Genomic DNA, 17489 nt, shown 5'->3' on the forward strand with positions numbered 1-17489 from the left:
TTCACCCTTTATTTTTTAAAATTTTACAAAATTTGCCATTTGACCGAATTAATTTTTTGACTTTTCTGATACGTGAAATAACGTCTGCAAAGCGTACCCGTTTAAAACGCGAATCCGATACGTGAAATTTTTTTTTTAGCCGTATCCGTGCTTCATAGGTGAACACAGTCAGACAACAAGTAGTGATTACCATATCCACCATTTCCTCTGCTCGTGAGCTTCTTTTTCGATGAAGGTTGGTGACTTACGGTGCTTTGTTGGTGTATGTGTCTTCTCCAGTTGCAAGCATTTAGTGTGAAGATCCTTAAAACAACGGTTGTGAGTGTGGTGACTTTCGTGCAAGGTACGTGAGAGAAACCCTTTCTTTATTATCCGCTGTCCCCCTTTCCTTTTTGGTCATTGTCTTTTTGCTTAATGTGGTCCCCCATGTACGGTTTAGGGCAAGAGATGGTTAGGGTTTGTTTTATGTGGTCCCCTTTGGTAGAATATTTTAGGAACTTGTTGCATGTGGTCCCCCTATTGTTATTTTAAGTGGCTATGTGTAGTGATTAAAAAAAAACTCCCAGCAATGCAGGCATTTAAAATAACCGTGACTGTTACAGTATTATAGTAATATTCATAATAATTGATTGGTTGTATGATACTGTAAAATAATATTAAGGTAGTGTAAAAAATTATTATGTTATGTTTTATATGCAGATGGATGAGTATATAGTCATGAGATATCATCATGGGGGTGTGTTGGTTAGGAATGATGAAGGGAAGCTGAATTATGTGAATGGGAGAGTGGATGATTTACCAGAAATGGATGCAGACTATGTAAACCTTCGTGACCTTGAAGCTCTGTTCAAGGGGTATGGTTACCACAAATGTAGGCAGATGTGGTGGTTGAAGCCTGGTGAGAGTGATTTAGAGGTTGGGTTGCATCTTCTTGAAAAGGATTATGATGTTTTGCAAATGGTCAAGGCTGCCTTAAGTAATGGGAACAAAATAGACATATATTTTGATGGTTGCATTGCAGTTCCTGAGATTTTGGCTGGGCCTGCAGATCCAACTCCTCCTGAAAGTGCTGATGAGGAGGGGGTCTTAGTCGATTCAGTTGACAGTTTGTCTGACTTCCATATGACTCATGCTGATGAATATGAAGAGGGGGAGGGAAATGGACTGTCAAGTGATTCATATGACAGTGTAGAAGATGAGCCTTATAAGCCTCCGCCACCGGGTGTTGAAGACGAAGCAGATGATGAACTGGATGAAGAGGATGAACCAATAATTGCATTGAAAAAGAAGGTGAAAGAAAAGAAGGAAAAAAAGACAGTTAACAAGAGTGACAGGGAAGAAAAGGATTCAGAGGATGAGCATAATATGTCCTTTGAAGATCAGGGCTATGGTTACAATTCTGAAGAATTGAAGACTCCTCCTTCAAGTGGGGATGAGGAGGTTGAGAGGGAAGTGTTTCCCAAGTTTAATGAGGAGCGGGCCTTTAGTCAAGTACAGCTTGAGCTTGGAATGGAGTTTGGCAACTTGGAGCACTTTAAACAGGGTGTCAAAGACTACAATATAAGTCTTGGGAGGCAATTTGTATGGGTTAAGAATGACAAGGTAAGACATGTAAGCAAGAGATGGAGGAGAGCAGCAGCACCTTCACATGCAGTTAATGTCAACATAGCAGCCACACATGAAGATGAGATCCCTCTGAGTCAAGGAGAACCTTCAAGGCAGTCCCAGGCAACTGAGGAAGCCATTACGGTCAACAGCCCACCACCTACTGCCCCACCACCAGCAGAACAATTGTCAACTGAAACCCTCAATGCAACAAGCAGTGGCACAAGGAGCAGACTTATGGCATTCATGGCCACACCTGGGTTTAGGCCACCAAGACAAGCTTGAATGAACATGATCAGTTTTTTGTATAGGGGTTCAGTTTTTGTTATATAGTCAACAATGGTCCTTAGTACCCAATTTTTTGAATTGTATGAACTGTCTGCTGTACCCCCATTATTTTTTTGTATTTAAGGCCTTTGGTGAAGTACTTGCTTTTTTTGAATCACAATATGTCTCTGAATGGGTGTATTTTGAAGCAAAATAGGCCAATGGGGGAATAGTTTGAAGGATGTTTTAGAATGGTTATGCCACACACCATAATTAGAGAGGCAAAGACCCAAGTATATTCATCTTTCTCATACTTGATATACTTATTCAATTTAAGCATCGAAGTACTTTGCAAGTACCCACTCCCTCCTATTCCAATCAAATCCACCAACTTGCAAAACCAAAACACTATCCCAGAATTCCATCTTTCTTGAAGCCAATACCAATCTCGAAAATAGCAAGCTTCACTACCAGAATATTCCAACTAGGACTAGATTCAACCGTGTGTAATTAGACTCAATACCTAATGGTCTTATCAATTAATATGTTTGTATACTTCAAAAGACTTTATCTTAATAAAATTATAAGAGGAAGGTTATACTTACAACCTATTTTCGATTAAAATCTCTTACAACCATATTTTAACCGTTGATTTCCACCAATCAACGATTATCATATATTACAAATTAATAATTGATTAATGAGTTTGATTTGCGAAAATAATAACATTTGATTGACGAAAATCAAATATGATTGTAAGAGGTTGAAAACGAAAATAGGTTGTAAGTAATCTTTCTCAAATTATAAATGTAACAAACTTTAGTTTTTAGTATTTGAATTGTATTAATTAATTTAATATATACATTATAAATTCAAATTAAAAAAATGTCATACATAACGGGGTTGAATGTAACTTTAGGAATAAAAACGAAATTTTTTAAAAATGAACACATAAAATGCTTTTACTCTTGATTAAAGTTAATTTCATTGTATTAAAGTGATTTTCCTATAACTCTGACATTTATTCTTGAAAATTTTAAAACTATAACACATTTTTATTTAATAGATTGTAAATAAAAATAATGAAGAAAATAAATTGAAGAGAAAACTAGAAAATAATTCATTTTTTTCGTATTTTCTTATCAATAAGTTTTTATTAATATTATGCATTTTCAATTTTTATTATGATATTTAAAATTTAAATGTGCGAATAGATAAGTGTAAGTTGTAAAATAAAAAGTGACTAATTAAAGGAACAAGCTAACAAAGTATAATTTACATAATCAAAACCAGTAAACAATGCACGGGTATTTCAAAATTAAAGTATAAATTAAAATAAAAAAATTTAAACAATAAATGTTTAAAGTTTATATATATATATATATATATATATATATATATATATATATATATATATATATATATATATACATAACTCAGATAGAATTTAAAAAATATAGATTAAAAGATAAAAAAATTATGCATGTTTAATTCTAAAGAATTTGAATTTAAAGTTTACAAAAACATAAGTTACTAATTAATTACATAAGTTATTTTCAATAAAGAGTATACTCTAATTTAATAATAAGAGTGGAGCAGTTAAGATCCTGGGAAAAAATCAGATTTTAATTTAAAAAATTTGAAAGGAATTAATTTGAGAGTACAAGTAACTGAGATTTGGAGAAAAAAAAATAATGAAATTTCACTTTCGAAATAAAATTTAAAATGATTATATTGAGAGCACAAGCAACTAAGATATAGGAATAAGGAATAAATTTTGCTTACCGAAAAAAAGGAATAAATTTTAGCATAATAACTAATAAGAAAGTGTTATAAAATAAAATAATCATGTTGAATGAAAAATCAAATGAATCATTAAGGTTCACGTACAAGTATAATTGAACTTGAAGTTCAAAATATCGTTAACTTGTAAACTTTAGTAAGACAAATGCCAAAAAGTATTCATTGATCACAAATGAGTGGCTTAAAATAATGTGACCTTTAGTGGAAAATTTAACAAGATATGTTTGAGTCTAATCAATACTAGAAGCGTGAATGCCCTATAGGGACTAAAGAGATAAATTCATGAAAAAAATGAAAATAAGTCACTCATCGCGCCTCCTAAAGAGGGCGAATCCGGTGAAATAAATGTAGCTGCTAATTGTAACAATCCTGGGAATACTGAACGACCAAATCTTAATGTCTTGGGAAACGATGAAGCTTTGGTTGATATTGATATAAAAGTATGCAATAAACTATATTGATAAGGGAGAAAAATGATAATATTATCTGTGGCGAACGACACCTTTACCTTTCTTCTCAGTAATGCTGACCTATAGTTTTGGCAAGGTTTTTCATCTTAGAGAACTAATTGGAATTGCATCAGTTGATGGGTTGAAGAATGTTATATCTGATGCAAATTTCAAGGATGAAGGGAACATGGGTAAGACTACATTAGATTGGTCTGAGTCTTTCAACAAAGATGATGATGAAGAGCTTCCGAAAAGAGTGGCCACAGAAGCTCTCCTTGCAAAACTGTTTGCAAGCATTTCAACTGTTAAAGCTTCATATGCTCCGCTACAATACGCTCAATCATCTTTTGACCCTGATGGAATTGGAACTACCGATCAATTGCTAGTTTCTGAGTTGAAGAACTTGTCGAAACTAAAGCAATGTTACTTGAACAAATAATTTGATCCTTTATCAGAGACAACAATTCTTGTAGCTGAATCAAAGGAGCTTAAGAGTGTTAACAAAATCTATGAGATTATGGTGAAGAAGTTACAATCAAATGGCGGTTTAAGGACTCCGAGATTATGTTTCTCAGAGAGAAGTTAAAGGAAGCTAATAGGCAGAACAAGTCAACTGAGAAGAGATTAAATCACAGTGGGGCATTATTTGTGCTTGATAATCTTCATATATCAGGATTAAGTCCTAACCATTTTCTTACTGTTATTTGCCACACGGTTAGGTCCATTGACTTTGTGAAGTTGATTTTGGATGAAATAAGATCTTCAGGTTGGGATATTGATGTTGCAGTTGATGTTATTGAGCAGAAAGTGATTTACTGGATAAAAGATCATAAGTGTTTTACAATTGAGTCCTTTGTTTGTAGGGAGATGTTTGATTCTTTCCAGTTCCCTAATTTCTCCCTTCCAAATGAGTCTCTTCCAAATAAAAACAAGCAACAACAGTGGTTCCTTGGGAGGTTCAATGAGCTTAAATCCATCACAACAATGGAATTTCTTGTTGGGAAGCCAAGATCATCATTTGCAAAATTTTGCATGATCAGGTACTTGCAACTTATCCATTCCAAGATGGAAGCATCATTCATTGGTAACCTGGGTTAGAGGAACTTTTTGAATGCTGGAGAGCTTCCAGGCACTGCCTTCTTCACATCATTTGCTGAGATGGATAAGAAGGAATGGCTCTTACATTGCTTAACCTTCTCTTTTGAGCCTCAAGCTTCAATCTTTCAAGTGGGAAATGATGTAGATTCTCTGATGTGTACATGGAACATGTGAATGATGAAATGCTCCTCTATTCAGTTTAGACAATGGAATCAGATCCACAATTTTCTTTCATAGTAGTTTCAGGGTTTAGGATTGGTAAAACTGTTATACAATGCCAAGTATACATTCATTTTATGCAGCCTATATAAAAAGATTTCTAGCTCTCTTTTTTTCATTGGACCTTGAGGACAAGGTCCATTTTTTTAAAGAGAAGGAAATGTTATGATATCAGTATAAGAGGAGAATTAAAGGCACATTCAATATAGCAGTTTGATAGTGAGTGTTACAATTGCATATCAGTAATTGTATAGTTGTATTTCAATATAGCAGTTACATTAGGAGCATTAGGAGTAGCCTATATTTTGATAATTGAAGTAGCAATTGTTAGCCTCTGACGTGTCATTGGTTTAGGCGTGAAACGATTTGGTAGTTTGGTGTCAATGTATTAAAGGCACAATTGTAACTGAGGAGAATTCATTCAAAAAAATAATCAGAAACGTCTTCCTTTTGTTCTCTTTCGTTCTACTCTGTTCTTGCTCCTCTGTTAGAGTTCGCGTCCCTTATCATATTTTTAAACTGTAATATGAAAATTTGAATTTTTGACCTTTCTGGTTAAAAAAATTTTAAAAAAATCTTGATGCAATGACCATCACAACTTAATTATCAATTTAATAAAAGTTGAACATGACAAGACTAACACGCGGCAGTACTCGATGAACATGTTGGGATGTGACTCAAAGAAGGTGCTATACTCAATATGCAGTGAGCTATATACTAATGTAATTTTTTTTATTGTTGAGACTTTACTCGCTGAACCTGTAATGAGTTTGTCTCTCTCCTTCACGTGTCACTGAAAAATAGAAATCAGAGTGATCGATTTGACCACTTAGGTTGCTACAACTAATAACGAATTTTGTGACTTCTTTTAACGTACTATGTGGCATAACCAAACTCGTTGACAATTATAACGAGTTTGATGTCGTGTCATTTTGACAAAAAAAATTTACTCTCATGGCATTTAGGGATTTTTAATTCAAAAAGGTGACACAATAATCAATGTCTCAAACAATAAAGGATCATGGATGATGGAGCTACAACGGCTAAAATGCCATCTTTTGAGGAAAAATAATTGTCAAAGTTTACGAAACTATTTTCCATTTCAACATGCCTATACTCATATTTAGGGGTGAAAGTGGGTCGGGCCGGCCTACAGGGGCCTACGGCCTAACCTATATCAGGTCAGACTTGACCTATTACTTATAGTCAAATAGAACATGCCTGAACTTTAAAAGAAGCCTATTTAGAAAGTAGGTGATAGACTTTTTTTTACATGCCGGGCCTATAAGCCTACAGGCTGGCCTATATCATATTAGCTTGGTTGAAGATATCGTCCACGAATATACGACTGAGATTGACTACGTAATAGGTATGACTTGAAGAAAAAACAAAAGGTATAAATTTAATCAATTGAAATTATTTTATAATTTAATTATATTTGATTAAAATTTAATAGAAATTTGACTTTATTTTTTATGTAAGAGGAACCAATATCTCAGCATGTGAGATTGTCTATATGAATCTATTAAAAGATTTTTTGTTTCTTAATCTTTTTTTTCTATTCTTTATTCTTGTTTTTTGTTTTCTAAATTTACAAATTGTTTAACAACTTATGTAATCTTGGAATTGTATTTGTAGGGGGAGAAGATGAAGAGAAGTTTTTGGCTACTATAAGCATTATGATGTGTTTGTTGGATTTATGTAGTTATTTTAATTTACATAGTATAGATTTGTTTGTCGGATATGATGAAATATATGTTATTTAGTTTGAATACTTTGCTTTTGAAAGTGACTTAATTGCAAATTGTGATAAGTTTTGTTGTGATTCATGAATTTGTTTGAACGTTGAAATTGTTATTTTCGTTTTAGCAACAGAATTTGAGTATTTTGTGAAATTGATTCATGGTTATACTTGAAAGTTAAAAATTAACAGGCTAACGAACCAAGCTAGACCTTTTATTTTTTTATAAACGAATCAAACCAGGCTAACAGTTAGACTCGTACTACGCTCGAGGCAAGCCAAATTAAAATTTTTTAACATATGTTTGAGCTTTTCGAGGTAAAGCTCGGCTCAGCCGAGTCCGCTTTCACCCCTATTCATTTTATTAAGTTTTGTCACGTGATAAAAGGACATCAAACAAAGTCAACAGCACCTGTCCCTAACATTACAATCGTTTTATGCGGAAAAAAATGAAGTTCAACTAACTCAATTAGCGAAACTAATTTAACTAACTCAGTCAACGGAACTTATCATTTTCTGTCACATGACAAAATGTGTCGTGTCATACCCAATAACGAATTCAACTATGATATTTCAAAAAATAATTCAAGAGCCATGACATATATATTTCTGAATCTTGTCAAATTTGTCGATGTGCCATAATGATGGAATAAAAAAATAATTGGGATGAGCAGATTTCTGATCACGTAACATAACTGATCATCAGAACAAATAAAATAATTTATATCATCAAAGGAAATAAAATTCTGTAATTTTTTCAAGATAAGAACTTCTCCCATAATTCTTGAAGAGTTGATAACAGAACAAGATGGAAATCTTACATGAACAGCTAATTTCTTGAACAGAGCGAAAACAAATACAATAACATCACGCCTATAATTTCAATTTTTTTTATAAAAAAAAACCCAAAATTACCACTACTAAATTACAAAGAAGCAAACCAGGATTAAAAAAAGAATACAAAAAAATAGGATTAAATTGAATCATGGCACCTGCCACATGAAACTATTGAAGGACAGAGAAAGCAGCTCATGCCCATCTCTTCTTCCTATCTCAATTCGAAGTCTCCAATAACTCAATCTCTATGACCAAATTTAACTCAACCATGCTCTGAGAGAGATCCACATCAAAGGTTTGATGAAGTGACCATAAATAAATAAAAATTGGCTTATGCAACCACCGGTGGTTCCTGCATGAGTGGATGAAATCATGTTACCACACAAGATTGCAACAAATAAGAATTGAAAGTTCAGTACAAGATTAAAATTGAGAGCACAAACTTGCTCGCACCCCTCTTCCCCTTTCAACTCAATATTCATGTTTTACTCAACCATGCACGTATAGGAAAAAGAAATAAAACCAAGATACAAATTATTATCATATTTTTTAACCCTTAAAGTGACATAGCAAGAGCATAACGCACCTTTGTTGTCAAGTTTGATACAGCCAAATGAAACTTTTCTCTAGTTTTAGTACCAGCAACTTGTCCAACCTTTGCCACCTTACTGAAAGCACCATTTAACCATGCTGTTCCAGCAGTCACATATCTGCAGAGAAACGAGGCCAAGCCATTAACAAGCAAATAACATACAAACAAAAGTCGAATCAAGCCATATCAATCGTGCTTATCTTGCTTCTCTCCAAACTACAGTTCATCTGTTGGGTTTAAACTTTAATAAATAAAGTAATTAAAAATAGAAAATGAAGGGTTTATGTTATGAAGAGGTGTGTCCCTAAGAATTTGTTAGTGGACAATTATTATGCTTAGAGTTACTAGATAACCTTTTAATTGTTTTAGTCATTTGCTATTAAATAGCACTATGTAAACCATTTCAAATTGGACTTGGCATATACAGTAATAGAAAGAGGTATTGATCAGAGAAATAGAACTCCTCGTGTGTAAAACTTGTGTGTTTGAGTGTTTGAGAGACACCATTAGAGAACCTGTGAATTACAAATTGGTATCAGAGCTTGAACCAATGGAGAGGAACAGTCTGCCAGTGCCCTGTCTGACAAAGACGAACTAAGAAAATTGGAGCATCCAAATGAAAGCTCTTCTAAGAGCCCAAGATAGTTGGGAATTGGTGCAAGATGGGTTCGTAGAACCAGAATCGACAGTAGGATATTCAGCGAATCAAATTAGACAGTTGAAGGCATCAAAGACAAGGATGTGGCGGCACTTTGTATAATGTTTCAAGCTGTTGAAGAAATTGGTGGCCTTGAGAAAATAGGAGAGGCGGCAACAGCAAAGGAGGCTTGGGATATTTTGGAGACGGTTTACAAAGGAGCTGATCGTGTAAAGCAGGTCAGACTTCAAACTCTACGAGGAGAGTTGGAAGGCATGAAAATGAAGGAGACCGAAGGAGTGTCAGATTTTATCACCCGGATTCAGACTGTGGTAAATCAGCTAAAGCAGAATGGAGAGGCCCTGCCAGACTTCAGAGTGGTGGAGAAGATATTGAGATCGTTGACAGACGACTTTGAAAACGTGGTGTGTGCGGTTGAAGAATCTAAGAACTTGTCTACGCTCTCTGTTGATGAGCTAGCAGGTTCTCTTGAGGCGCATGAACAACGCAAGAAAAAGAAGGAAGAGACACTGGAGCAAGCACTCCAGTCAAAAGCAAATATCAAGGAAGAAAAGGCGCTCTACTCTCAGAATGCCCGAGGTAGAGGTCGTGGAAGAAATGGACGAGGTAATGGCCGAGGTGGTCGTGGCTGAGGTCAGGAGACAAGACATGAGGAGAAAGCTGAGTCTAGTCATCAAAACTGGAGAGGTAGAGGACGAGGACGAGGTGAAAGAAGCCGATGGACAAACCAATCAAACGTGGAATGTTACAAATGTGAGAAGTATGGACATTACTCAAGAGATTGCAACTCGGAGAGATGCTATAACTGTGGCCGAGTTGGGCATTTTGCTAAAGATTGCCGTGATGAGAAAAAGTTTGACGAGACTTCAAACTTCGCTGCAGAAGGAGAAGCAAGAGATGGAGGAAATCTTATGCTAGCCCATGGTGAAACAAGTTCAAATAATGAGACAGAGTGGTACCTGGACTCTGGTGCCAGTAACCACATGTGTGGTCACAAACATTTATTTAAAGAATTAAGAACGTTGGAAGCAAAGCATGTGTCTTTCGAAGATGCATCGAAGATAGATGTAAAAGGCCGAGGTACGATCTGTTTCTTGCAAAAGGACGAACAAGTTGGTACAATTCGGGACGTGTATTACGTGCCTGAGCTCAAAAGCAATATTCTAAGCATTGGACAGTTGATGGAAAAGGGCTACTCGGTTCTTATGACAGACCGAGTTCTGCTGTTGAAAGACAAACAAGGGCATCTGATAGCCCGAGTTCAGATGGAGAAGAATAGAATGTATAAGTTGTGCATGAGCAGCTTGGAGGACGGCTATTTGCAAGCCGGAATCGAGGATAAGATGGAATTGTGGCATAAACGATTTGGACACCTTCATTATGGTGGTCTGACCGAGATGATGAAGAACATGGTAGTGGAACTACCAAAGATTAACTCTGAAGGAAAATTTTGTGAGGACTGCGTATTGGGAAAACATGTGAGGAGCCCGTTCCAAAGGATGGCGAGATACCGGACTAGGCAGCCTCTTGATTTGATCCATACCGACCTGTGTGGACCCATTACTCCGGGGTCCTTCAGTGGTAAGAAGTATTTTGTAACTTTTATTGATGATTTTAGTCGAAAGACTTGGGTGTATTTTCTGAAGGAAAAATCCGAGGTGCTAGAGGCATTTAAAAGGTTTAAAGTAATGATAGAGAATGGTACTGAGAGGTACATCAAATCGGTCCGTTCAGACCGAGGTGGGGAGTACGTGTCGACAGCTTTCAAGAAGTATTGTGAAGAACATGGGATAAGGCGGTTCCTGACCGCACCGTACTTGCCCCAGCAGAATGGAGTAGCTGAGAGAAAGAATCGGACTATCCTGGATATGGTCCGATCCATGTTGAAGACAAAGAACATGCCGAAAGAGTTCTGGGGAGAGGCCGTACAATGTGCAGTGTACGTGCAGAACAGATGTGCACATTCAAGTTTGAATGACAAGACTCCGCAGGAAGCATGGAGTGGTTTGAAGCCCTCAGTGGGTCACTTTAAAGTCTTTGGGAGTGTTGCGTATGCACACATACCGGATCAGTTGAGGACAAAGCTAGAAGATAAGAGCAAGAAGTTTGTGTTCATTGGTTATGATGAGAAGACTAAGGGATATAAGTTGCTGGATCCTGTCAATAGAAAAGTACTGGTTAGCCGAGATGTGAAGGTGAATGAAGAAGATGCTTGGGACTGGAGTAGTCCATCCGAGGTGAATGTTCAACCTGGGAAAATGACAATTGAGGTCGGACAAACCTCGACCCGCATTCCGAAAAATCCAAATGATTCTGATAGTGAAGAAGAGTTGAGACAACCAAGGTTGAGGAGTCTACAAGATCTATATGATTCCACCAGTGAAGCACACTTGGTATGTTTGTTGGCAGATTCTGAAGAAGTGAGTTTTGAAGAAGCAATCCGAGATGAGAAATGGCAATCAGCCATGGAGGAGGAGATTAAAGCAATAGAAAAGAACAAGACGTGGGAGTTAGCCGAGCTGCCCAAAGGAAGTCGGCCCATTGGTGTGAAATGGGTGTACAAGAAGAAAATGAACGCTAAGGGGGAGATCGAAAGATATAAAGCCCGGCTGGTGGCGAAAGGGTATAAGCAGAAGGCCGGCATTGACTATGACGAGGTGTTCGCGCCCGTGGCAAGAATGGAGACAATCTGGCTGTTAATTTCTCAAGCAGCTCAGTTCGGATGGCCGATCTATCAGATGGACGTGAAGTCGGCATTCTTAAATGGAGTACTCGAGGAGGAGGTGTATCTGGAAAAGCCTCCGGGATTCATGAAAGCCGGACAAGAAAGAAAAGTGTTGAAACTGAAGAAAGCTTTGTATGGGTTGAAGCAGGCCCCAAGAGCCTAGAACACGAGAATTAACAATTACTTCAAGAAGGATGGACTTGAACAATGTTCGTATGAACACGCACTCTACGTAAAGAAGAAAGGAGGTAAAATTCTACTTGTTGCTCTATATGTTGATGATCTGATTTTCCTAGGTTATGATGAAGGAATGATTCAAGATTTTAAGAAGAAAATGACGAAGGAGTTCGAGATGACGGATCTCGGTCTGATGAGATACTTTCTTGGTTTGGAGGTTAGACAAGACGAATCTGGGATCTTCGTCTCTCAAGAAGCCTATGCAAAAGGAATTTTAGAGAAGTTCAAAATGAGTGATTGCAACCCGGTTTCAACCCCCATGGAACCTGGTGTTAAACTTTCAAGATATGATGGAGGAGAAAAGGTAGATCTGAGTGTTTATCGTAGTCTAGTTGGAAGTCTGAGGTACTTGACGTGTATGAGGCCGGATCTGTGTCTAAGTGTTGGAATAATAAGCCGATTTATGGAAGAACCGAAGTATACTCATTGGAAGGCGGCAAAGAGAATTCTAAGATATGTGAAAGGAACAATTTCTCAAGGACTTCTTTACTCGAAGTCGGACAAGTACAAGCTGACAGGCTACTCGGATAGTGATTGGTGCGGAGATGTGGATGACAGAAAGAGCATGGCTGGCTATGTATTTTTTATGGGTAATACGGCATTTACTTGGGTATCGAAGAAGGAACCCATTGTAACTCTATCTACATGCGAAGCCGAGTACGCAGCTGCTTCGTGGTGTGTGTGCCATGCAATTTGGCTAAGAAATTTATTGAGCAAGTTGGAGCAAGAGCAAGTCGGTTCAACTGAGATCCGGGTTGACAACAAATCAGCGATCGAGTTAGCAAAGAACCCGGTCAACCATGAAAGAAGCAAGCATATTGATGTCAGATTCCATTTCATCCGGGATCAGGTCAAAGAAGGAAAGGTGGAGCTCAGTCATGTGGCAAGCCGAGATCAAGTTGGAGATATTTTCACAAAGCCTCTGCCGACATTGTTGTTTGAAAATTGCAAGAAGAAGATGGGAATGAAGGACGGTAGAGATATTAAAGTTTAAGGGGGAGTTTTGTTGGGTTTAAACTTTAATAAATAAAGTAATTAAAAATAGAAAATGAAGGGTTTATGTTATGAAGAGGTGTGTCCCTAGGAATTTGTTAGTGGACAATTATTATGCTTAGAGTTATTAGGTAACCTTTTAATTGTTTTAGTCATTTGCTATTAAATAGCACTATGTAAACCATTTCAAATTGAACTTGGCATATACAGTAATAGAAAGAGGTATTGATAAGAGAAATAGAACTCCTCGTGTGTAAAACTTGTGTGTTTGAGTGTTTGAAAGAAACACCATTAGAGGACCTGTGAATTACATCATCCAGGTAGGAATTTAGAAACATCTAAATTTCTTTTCTTATGATTGTGTTTCCTAAATGCAAAACCTAATTACAAAATCATTGCAATTACATACTGATATCCAAATGCAGAGGCAGAAATGGAGATCATGTATCATACAACTATCATTTCTTCATGAAAACTTTCAATCCAACAGTTAATATATATATATATATATATATATATATATATATATATATATAAGTAAACATAACTCAAACCTGCTTGTTTTGACAGCTGATCCAGTATCATTCAACTTCCTCTCAGCTGCAATTATTGCTGCCATAGTCTTATCTGAAACGTGAAGCCTCTGATCAACAGATTTCACTTTCTCATTGACCACAGAAATGCCAACTGTTAATTTCTCTGTCAGTCCAACTCTCTTGTCAAAAGAAATGACCTTTGCAGATGCGTTTGCAGTCAACTGATGCTTTTCATCAAATGCTTTAGCTTTGTTCAAGGCATCTTGTCTTATTGCTGAACCTTTTGCCAGCACACTTGTAACTACATCTTGTGCTTTACTAACGTAAATTCTTCCATTGGCGGGGCTGGCTTTTTCCTCCTGAAAGAAATGTAGTAGAGCAAACCATAAGCTCAATAAAAAGAAAGTGAATAGTACTGGTAATATTTGCATGGTTTCAAAATAAACTGAATGGGCTTTTGAAGATTATAAGCAAGTGATACAAGACCAACACAATATTAAAAGCACTAAAAATAGTAGTGTTACTGATTATAATGCTTAAAAATTTATAATTGGAACTTCGGGTTCAAACAGTCATCTTAATTGCAATGTCAAAGTAATACGGTGTATTTAAAATACTAGCAGATGCATAGAGAAAGCCCTCAGTATACTTTTCCACACCTTTTTAGCCAACCTTAAATGCCCATGGAGAACGTTCATCAGGAAAAATAAATCATGCAAAATCTTAAATCTGGATTTTGGTTTTTACCTCAATATTCAGCGAAACAGTTTCAGGAGTAACATTTATAGCATTTTCTACCACCCTTACTTCCTGCATAAATTGCAATTGATCAGATCCAAATTCCACGGCAATACACGTATGCATGATATATGAGTTCTTGATATACTTACCTGCATCTCATGTTTCGGTACATAGTTCTCCACTGGAGTTATATTCACAATCTGGTCTACTATTGTTGCTCCCTGGCAAACAGACAACACAAATTTCACTTTTACAAGCCACTAAGCGCAATAGCTAATATAAGTTGAATAAGCTCCCAACTCAATATCAAAACCAAAATATGATCACATCAAAAGACAATAGGCCAATAAGTTGAAATTATAATGCTACCACAAAGCTTACTATGCTAAAGAATTCCATAAAAGTTTTACTTTTTTCTTCATTTTTTTTTTTTTGGCAAAAACAGGATAGTTCTATACTTTCATTCTACTCAACAGAAGCCATAAATGATATCTTGAGTATCTCAATCTCGTCATTTCCTACAAGGTTTCAAGCTATGATGCACTGACACTTAAAAAATCTTGACGTGTCGTGTCCGATACTTCCCGACACTCCAATACGCATTACAGAGACTTAAAAAAGGGTTCAAAAGTTGCATTGTATTACGTTTTTAGTTCCAACTATTAGATTCGTTGAATTATGATTACCATTTTATTGAATTTAATATAAATATTTGGGATATCTTATGTTTCTTTGCAAAATTGATGAGTATTATAAGTTTAGCTTTATTTTTTGTTGGATTATTAAATATTAAATATAATATACACTACATAAATTAAAAATATTATTTAAGATTAAAATGTGTCCTAACGTGTCGAAAACTAACATTTTTTAGAATTAACATGTCGGAGTGTCATATCGTGTCGTATCTCGTGTCCCGTGTAGGTGTCCGTGCAACATAGGGTTCAAGTTCATCTAACTTGCACAATACACATCATTCACTAGGAGTCACTTTGCTTCATTTTCGTTTAGGTGAGCTGTATCAAGTAAAATAAATCTCTTTTAGAATTTAGAAACTCAGTTACCCCATACATATTATGTTTACTTAATCATCTATAGCATGATGTGCCATCCTAGCCGCACATCCCAGCATCCACAGCGGAAACAAGATGTAATTCATTTTATAACAAAACTTAATTCAGATCCACAATTATCACCATTCAAAACCATTACATTCTTAACACTTCCTGTCAATGCTTCTCAGCATATAAATTCCAAACAATCAACCATCAACATAGAACATAGCCCAGATATGAAACAACTAATTTCTGCTGCAAACATGTTCACTGGACAAAAACAAACACCATTTTCTAATTTTCAAACTGAACCCATAACTTAAATCCAATCTTAAAAGTTCAATGTTAAAAGCATTTAGTTCATTGTCTAGTCATCTAGTCATCCTTCTCAAAATTGTAATGAACCACTTCCAAAATTTGACACAGATACGAACTAAACCCCTAGTGAAAACCAATTTCCCTCTTCTAGACTCAGTCAAGATGAAAATTATTACAAATCAAACTTGACACACCAACAACTATATAAAACAGAAGAGCCGTACCGATAACAATAATGCTATTTCAAGCGCTTTTGGGTCTTTAAATGTCACAAATGCTGTCTTTGATTTCCCAGATACACTGCAACAAACAGACAAAAGCATCTAACCATAAACCTCGATTGCTTACAGCAAGCACGAAGAAGTAAAGTTAAAAAGGTGCAACATCTGAATCAACACAGTTGTTTTCAACCCACAGAACAGATTTTGATTCTAAACACTAACATCAAGCATTCAATTCATCTTCAATTACATATCCTGAGGACCTGAGCTAACAGCACTAAGGATGCTAAGATATCATAATATAAAAAGCAAAGCGGATGAATGCACTGTGGCAAAGTACTTTCCATTACAACAATAGTTAAACCCAGCTGTTTTCTGCTTTTTTTTTTAAAAAATAAAAATAAAATTATTGAAATATTAAAAATCAAAAGTAAGAGCACCCCATGATTTCTTTGTTTATCTTTTCTGCTCCTTCCCTTCCTTTCTCAGCACCCAACCATAAATTACATTTGAACTAGCAAAAATTGAGTTCCAAGCACCAAAAAATATGCAGAAAAATAGTAATTAAGCATTTGGGTATGTAAAACCCACCTTTGGATTTCAATGTGCTCGATTTCTCCAGAAAACGAGAAGAACTCGTGAATTTCTCTCTCACCAGCTAGATCCGAAACTTGCTTCACTTGAACTGTTCTTGTCTGCTAAAAAAATTTAAAGAAAAAAAAGACCCAGAAAGGGAAAACCGAAAATATTCAAATTGTGAAGAGAAAAAAATATAAAAAGATAAAAACTTGAAGGAATTGAGGTTTGAAATCAGTGAAAAGTAACCTGCATTGTAGTAGTAAGAGCGGTTTTGTGTAGCAGAAGGCGTTTGTATTTGTATTCTAAAAGCTTAGGGCAGAGAGAGAGAGAGACAGGTTGTTGTAGAAGACAGCTTAGAATGACAGTGTCACAGCAAAGATTAGAGACAGAGAATTTGTGAATGCTTAGGTGAGTAAGGAAGTACTTATGATGTAGAACCTCAGTCATCAAAGAAGAAAATGCAATCTATGTAATTCCACAAATGTCCCTTACTTTAATTTTTTTTTAAAAGTAAAGACGAAAAGAAAAAAAATTTAGAGAAAAATAGAAAGACATGAGAGCTTCTAAAGAGTCCGTGCATGTCTTGGCAAAACTTAAACCCCTATTGTAAGCTTGGAGATGATACCATAGTCTTGGGGATCAGAAAAGTGAGCATCATCATGTAGCTCTAGGTGCATCAGCAAATAATTTGTCAACCAATTTGTGCACTGGTTGCTTTCTCGTAGAATATGCATAAACTGAACATTCCATTGATGACGAACAAATGCTCATATTCGAGTCATTAAGTGGGACTCACGAGCTTCATTGTCTTCCTT

At 36.0% G+C, this 17489-nt stretch overlaps 1 protein-coding gene and 1 pseudogene across 2 annotated transcripts; one reads left to right on the top strand and one right to left on the bottom strand.

Annotated features, from left to right (window-relative positions):
* Positions 1-4197: 4197 nt before the first annotated feature.
* On the top strand, positions 4198-5533 carry LOC133318285 (protein GRAVITROPIC IN THE LIGHT 1-like; annotated as a pseudogene).
* Positions 5534-8251: 2718 nt separating this feature from the next.
* On the bottom strand, positions 8252-17044 carry LOC133318301 (binding partner of ACD11 1). 2 transcript variants are annotated; one of them, XM_061520293.1, is made up of 8 exons: positions 16921-17044; positions 16687-16790; positions 16099-16174; positions 14651-14722; positions 14508-14570; positions 13779-14119; positions 8606-8729; positions 8252-8371 (listed from the first exon to the last, which is right to left on the bottom strand). In XM_061520293.1, exons 1-8 carry the CDS (start codon positions 16924-16926, stop codon positions 8351-8353), a joined length of 807 nt encoding a protein of 268 aa, XP_061376277.1. In that variant the 5' UTR covers positions 16927-17044; the 3' UTR covers positions 8252-8350. The 2 variants fall into 2 exon arrangements, with proteins under 2 accessions (XP_061376277.1, XP_061376276.1); XM_061520292.1 differs by having other exon boundaries at positions 16687-16793; positions 16921-17035.
* Between the last annotated feature and the right edge of the window lie 445 nt (positions 17045-17489).

Source organism: Gastrolobium bilobum, unplaced genomic scaffold, assembly GCF_033153095.1.
Source record: "Gastrolobium bilobum isolate Gb01-03AN ecotype WA unplaced genomic scaffold, APGP_CSIRO_Gbil_v1 utg11607, whole genome shotgun sequence".
NCBI lineage: Eukaryota > Viridiplantae > Streptophyta > Magnoliopsida > Fabales > Fabaceae > Gastrolobium > Gastrolobium bilobum.

Excerpts from the sequence above, each read along its gene's own strand:
- LOC133318301 (XM_061520292.1), bottom strand. Across the intron at positions 14,571-14,650 it reads TACCGAAACATGAGATGCAG|GAAGTAAGGGTGGTAGAAAA; the intron begins GTAAGTATATCA and ends CAATTTATGCAG. Across the intron at positions 8,372-8,605 it reads TATCAAACTTGACAACAAAG|GAACCACCGGTGGTTGCATA; the intron begins GTGCGTTATGCT and ends CCACTCATGCAG.